Here is a 6,517-nt window from a genome sequence, read left to right as displayed (position 1 = left end):
CCTCGACTCCCCCATCCTTCTCTGGACTCTCCGACATCAATCTTAACAAAAACACGGGAGAAAAAAAAAATTTACCAAGGGAAGGAAATAAAGAAAGAAAGCAGAATAGTTGGTGGACTACAGCTCTACGTTAACTATTTCTCCTCCACTATCCTCCCCCTCTCTCTCCTCAGCAAGATTCCTGCAGTGCTTCACGTCCTCCCACTTGCTCAACTATTTGAGTATATACAAAGTTAAGCATGGACAAGGCTAAAAACTTAGCAAAATGCTTGCTTGTTTCAGTGAAATAAGAACAATAAAAGTACAATGAAAGTAACAAGAAGATTGAGATCACTGCTCATAAACGAACAAAAGAATATGTCATGGTGTCATTGAATCTATTCTAGTAAAATACAGAGCTAAAAAACAGAACAAAAAAATGTTCTTTACTTCTATCATCACCATGTAATTTAATTTCATAGCACTCTCTTGTTGATACACATAAAGAACAACATAAATAACAGACAAAAAAAGGGTAAGCTGCAAGATGAAAGCAAGATAAGCATATGCATTAATATGTAGTAGTAATAAACACCAACACCAGAACAAATTACCCCCGTTTTCGATTATCTTGGGCCAAAGTCCAAATTCTCCCACTTGAAGGGAGCAACTGAGCCAATTTGAGGCGAGCCTCTGAAGAACAAGCAGACACAAACACAGACTGCAGCAATGGCGAGCATCGAATGCACATATGGGCGTTCGAGCAACCCACGGGTATGGCCAATCCGTTTGCCCCGTGCTTTTTCCATGAAGGCGCATTTAGAACAAGAGGTTACTTCAAGTGTTCTCACAGTATCTACTTTCTCTCCTTCACCGACGATCCAAGACTTGTCCATTGATATCTCATCTTCGACATTTATTGACACTTGACAATTCTTCCTGTCTGCGAGCTTCCTAGCCACGAGCCTGTTGTAGAAGTGGTTGTTCCTTTGCGATGCATACATGTAAGGAGTCTGCCCACTCTCGTCTAGAATTGAGTTCCAACAGTTCATACCAATCTGAATACCGTTTGAAAACAAATACCACAAATCAATGAACATTGTTTGAAAATAAAATCATAACCCTCAAACCTCACAACTTCAAAATCTTAATGAGTTTTGGTATAATAGCAGTCCTTTGATATGGTATTAGAATAAACCAGGTTCAATTCCCACCGGCCATGAATTTAAAATGGATTCTATATAAAAAATATAAAGATGTGAGTTCAGGTTTCAGACCATTATAAAAAAATTTTAAAAATAAAAAGAAAAAAGCTCTCAATATACGGGGCATGTTAGAATACAAAATTTTAATATGCTCAAACATCACCATAACTTCATAGTTTTGCCGTAGCAATAGGGTCCTTTGACAAATATGAATCCAAATTGATATTGGCAACGAGAAAAGAAGTTTGAGAGTGAATTGGCTATAACCTCTTGTGGGTCATTTGTCAAAGCATCAACCATGTCCTCAGAGTCCTGTGTTGATGCAGCTAGATGCAAGGGGGTTATTCCACCAGGGCCAACCGAATTTGGAGGGAAAAGATAGATCTTGGAACCACTGCACTCAGGCTCACCCATAATCACATAGTAACTGAGAAGCAAGTCAACCATCTTTCTACACTTTCTCTTTACAGCTCGGTTTAATAACTGAATCTCGAGAAGCATTTCTAGTGATTCCTGCGCTAAGGTATCATTGTTCAAGCTTCTCTCTGCTAGTATGTCAAGAAGAGTTCTGATGAGAGAGGACCAATCACGCTCTATTGAGAATGTCAAGAGGAACTTGAAACGGGTAGTGGAGAAATCCATGAACCGAGGATCAATGCTATTCTTTCTTTGGAAAAGCCAACCGAGTTCATTTAGAAAGTGAAGGAGATCCTCTCTTGACCTGGGGCGCCCATTATCCTGAGTTTGTTCTTCAGAAGTAACATCCCTAGTTCCTACTTCGTTCTCAAACTCGGATTCAAGGGCTCTCAACTCTTGGCAGATATTAGAATTGGCTATAATAACAGGAAAGCTGTTCCCTCTGAAAGCATTTTCCACCTGCAATGGACAAAACAAATATCCAGCCACTATAAATTTGGCCCAAATTTTTATTTCAACCAAATGTAGCGTCTTTGAATTGCAAATAGTCACCTCAATAAAACAGCGGCCGAAAGAATTGGGAATTCCTCCAGGAAGCGTAAAACTCTCCACACTAGCATCGTCATAAATGGTGCCGGGATATGCTGAACCAAGAACTTCTTTTGAAGTGTATCCCCCCATAAATGTGCAATGGATTCTGCAAATGCAAAATATTAATCATGAGACTGAGAGATCACCATTCATTAATAGAAATCACTTGCACTAAACATGGATTCTTACTTGGTTCCAGGAATGGTCAAATTGCGACCTTTTAGAACTAGGGAGGTTTCCTGCCCACTCACAACAGCAACAGGTGAGACAGAGGTTATCTCAGGAGCACTCCATGTTCTCCAAGATTTACAAAGACGGACTTTACCTGTGAAAAATTAATTGAAGTAAATGATCAATTCTCCTGTTTCAATGGATGTTAAGTCCGTAATCCTCTTGCAGAATGCATAATAATGAAGAAGAAAGGACAAAATCATACCATCCTTATGTGATGCTAGTTGTCTACTTGTACGGACCAAAAACCTCCCATCTATCCAAAATTCTGAATCAGAATTTTGGACAAGTGAATTGATCCGATGAAGAAGATCTCCTTCAAGCTGAAATGCAATAATATCTCACATTACTACACTAATCAAGAAAGTAGAAGACAATGGATCTTCATTAAAATTAAACACACACTTCATCCCAAGCAAATGATGGCATCGATGCATAAATGGACAAGACAACACAGCCAGGTCGAATGTAGCTCTCCATTTCCGATGGGCTGTGAGCGAGCCAGTTGACAATCTGTAAACAAAGAAATTACAAAGGAACTCAACATCACTAAATAATCCAAAACTCTTTCAATATGCAGATCTGGTTCTAACTTCAGCATACCTGACTCCGGAGAGCTGCAGGAATTTTGCTGGGATCCTTATCAAAGAGCTTAAAAATTATTCTCCCAGTACGATCCTGTAGATAAAATGAAATTCATATCAAAAGATAAATAACATTTTGATCTCACGCATTGAATTGAAACGGTTGGCTGAACAGAGAATTATCATGTTACCTGAGCATCAGAATTTGAACTCGAAGGTGAGTGGTCTGATACTGAGGATGAAGTGTAGCCCCCTTGATATGGTATACTATGAACCACCCCATTCTCAGCTTGTCTTTCCGACTCCTTAAAGAGCTCCAATGGAGTTGACCACCGATGACTTGTGCTTGCATCAACAGCACCATCATCCTCCCAGCAAACCGACATCCTCTCATGCTTCCTTTCAGCTGCAGAATGTAGAGGAAAGAGCTTTTGAGCCACTGGAGGAGAAGACGAAGGAGATCTTTCATCCATGGGATTACTACTCTCAGAGGAGAAATATTTCACAGAAGATGCAAATTTCGGAGGACTATCTTCTTCAGCCGAGCCAAAAAGCTGCAATGGCAAAGTTTGTTTTGGTTCTTGACGAGGACGGTGAGAAGAGTCCAATGGTGGCCGCCCATTCCCAACCGAAGGAAAGTTTTGAGCTGGCTTGCTATGAGAATTAGCATCAGTCGCGGTCTCCACAGAGGGCATTTTGGTCTTATCATCACCACTACTGTAACTGCTCCCTTGCGATAAAGAAGCAAGGACATCAGATGCTGATGCTGCAAGTGCTGAAGAGAGAACTGCAAGCAAGTCGGTGGTTGATGGAGCAGTCTGATTCGCATTTGTTTTGCATGACTGATCAATAGACTCTTGCGCAGGTTGTGAAACATTTAGATCAAAACCAGTCAACTTTGGAGCTGCGTTCTTAGATAAGGAGTTTATTTTACTAAGAATTTGGACGAGCCGGTCTTTATCAGGAACAGAAGGGACACTGGCTAGCTTACCACCATTATTACCTGCAACTGTAGTAGTAAACAATGAGGCTAAAATCTAAAAAAGAAAAGTGAGAATGAAATTTTATGAACAAAACCAAAGCACACCTTGCAATTTAGCCAGAACGGCCAACAAATTGACGATATCAACACCACCATTTGCGATATTCTCCCTATTTCCAGGCGTTAATAGCTTAGACGAAACATCCTCCGGCTGAGTCTTTCTCCTCCTTCGGTTATGGCCAGCAAGCCTACGCCGGCAACTCCTCTTCCCCTCATCAAATTCTGATAGGGGGTGAAACCTATGAAGCATAAACAAGAAACCCACATGACATTTCAGAAAAATTCATTAACACCACACAGATTCAGCAAGATAAAGCTATTTCATACTAGATCAGCAATTCTCAAAGCTGAATATACGAAATTACCTAGATTAGCCAACTTCTAAAGCTATATGATTCTACATATACACTCTTAATTCAGTATCCAATCTAAATACATATAACTAATCAAATTTCAAAGTTAGGGTCAGATTCCATTCATACCTGCTACACTGTTGGCAGAACCTCTGCATCTGCTTCCCTACAAGAGCCCTCGTCGTCTTACTATGAATCTCACAAACTTTATGCCTTCTATGATAGTCCTTAGCACCCGATAGATCTGCTCGACAATCATCAACCTGGCACATTGGATAGTTTCCCCTGCTGCCCGGAGATCCTGACCTAACCCTTTTGCTTGGCCTCACAGCCTGCTCCTGTGCTGCCGAGTAAACTCCCCCTCCAAGGTTCAGTGTCAACGTCTCACCATCCTCTTCCAAATTCTTTGGCAAATTTTGCGCCTTTACAGCCTCTTCTGCTCTCGGTTTCGATTGCGAATCATTGGATCCAAGATTTGGGAGGTTGGGAGCATTCTGTGATGGTTTTGCAGTGAATTTGGAACTGTCCCAATCCCACAACCTCGGGTTCCAGTTGGTGTTTGGATTGGGGATCCACTGATTGATCTGCTGTTGCTGATAACTGGAATTGTTAGGGTTTTGCCATGGGAAATCTCGCTTCTTGGCATGGATTGGGCCATCATGGAATCGAATTGGGTGGGGTTGGTGAAGGAAAATTGGAGGTGCGACTTGCGCACCCACATCACCTTCCATTAACCAAGACCTAAAAACTCAGCAAAAATCCAATCCAAAATCCCAACTTAATCAATCCTTTGTTGGTTTCAATCCAATACCAGATCAAATCCTGACGCAAAAAAGAGTAGAAAACGAGGAATTAGATTCATTTCACCGAAAAATGGCCCAGATTCAACTAATTTGGGACAAAAAGAAAATATAGTTATCCATAACTGTGCAAACTAGATTATAGTCCTAGATCTATAAAAAAAAGGCAACAAAATCCAACGGAATTACCCAAAAGATAGTCGAAAATAATAGTAGGCAACGGAATCAACTTCATCAGAAAATACATAAAAACCCCGGAAATTTTCCTCTAGCTACCCCCAAAATATTTTTAAAACTCTGGAAAAATTAAAAATAAAAATCAACAAAAGGAAAACAATTATCGTACAAAGTCAATGACGCCAGACCTCAAATAAAACCCAGGGAGAAAATTTCAAGGTAAAGAAAACGATTGAAACAAATAAAAAAGCTGATTAATCCTTAAAAAACTGCAAAACAAAAATCTCAAAAAATCCCAGAAAACCCACTAACCTCGTCACATCAACTGACTTCAAGCTCCTCGCTCGTCGGCGAGAACCAACCCAGAATCAGATTGATCCGTAAACAGATCAAGACAGAGGATTTTTTTTTTTTTTGTGGGTTTCTTTCCTTCGAGTTTTTGTTTTTATTTGTTTACACCTTTTTCACGGTTAGAAGTCTTCTCTTTTAGTTCGGCCTGAAGCGTGGCAGATCCTGTAAATAAGATCGAAAATCAATGGCGATTCCGTTTCATCCACCGCCCCACGCCTCGCGCTCTTGTTTCAGTGAGAGAGAGAGAGAGAGAGGAAAGAGAAAGTTGAAGGAGGAATCGGCGAGGAGAGAGAAAGAGTTCAATTATTTGATGGAGAGATGAGGATATGAGGTATTCTTTCTGTTTCTTCTCTCTCTCTCTCTCCCTTTTTTTCCTTTTTTTCTTTTTTTTCTTTTTTACTCTCAAAAACTTAAACTCAACTTTGTTTTTTCTCTGATCTTCTCCCTTTTTGAGGTTTGTTTCAATTTTAACGTCACGCGTTTCATGCTTTGCTTGTGGCCAGTTACTGTAGGAGTGAGTTTGTTTCTTTGTTTGAGATTCACTCTTTCTTAATGACTAAAGAGCTTTGCTACAGGAACCCAAAATATGGGATCAATAGAAGGGACAAGTTAAGTGTCCTCCTCCTATTGGATAATGAGTTGGTCATCATTAATGATGACCAACTCATTATCCAATAGGAGGGGGACACCTCACTTGTCCCCTCTATTGGTCCCATATTTTGGGACATTGGGAAATTTTTCATGACTAAATTAGCCCCTGGTCTTTTTGCGTGTATGCCCCTTTCAA

The 6,517-nt window shown here is 40.3% G+C and overlaps 1 protein-coding gene across 2 annotated transcripts; it reads right to left on the bottom strand.

The window, feature by feature from the left end:
* Window positions 341-6,099, bottom strand: LOC109843708 (squamosa promoter-binding-like protein 15). Of its 2 annotated transcripts, none has more exons than XM_020412662.1 (11): window positions 5,692-6,099; window positions 4,532-5,224; window positions 4,095-4,288; window positions 3,199-4,010; window positions 3,027-3,101; window positions 2,829-2,936; window positions 2,629-2,746; window positions 2,382-2,517; window positions 2,154-2,298; window positions 1,452-2,060; window positions 341-1,037 (listed from the first exon to the last, which is right to left on the bottom strand). In XM_020412662.1, the coding sequence occupies exons 2-11, from the start codon at window positions 5,131-5,133 to the stop codon at window positions 606-608; spliced, it is 3,231 nt and encodes a 1,076-aa protein (XP_020268251.1). In that variant the 5' UTR covers window positions 5,134-5,224; window positions 5,692-6,099; the 3' UTR covers window positions 341-605. The 2 variants fall into 2 exon arrangements, with proteins under 2 accessions (XP_020268251.1, XP_020268250.1); XM_020412661.1 differs by having other exon boundaries at window positions 3,199-4,016; window positions 5,692-6,098.

The sequence above is a fragment of the Asparagus officinalis genome, chromosome 5 (genome assembly GCF_001876935.1).
Source record: "Asparagus officinalis chromosome 5, Aspof.V1, whole genome shotgun sequence".
Taxonomy (NCBI): domain Eukaryota; kingdom Viridiplantae; phylum Streptophyta; class Magnoliopsida; order Asparagales; family Asparagaceae; genus Asparagus; species Asparagus officinalis.
Note: the sequence above shows the minus strand (reverse complement) of the source record. Positions and strands in the feature narration are given on the sequence as shown.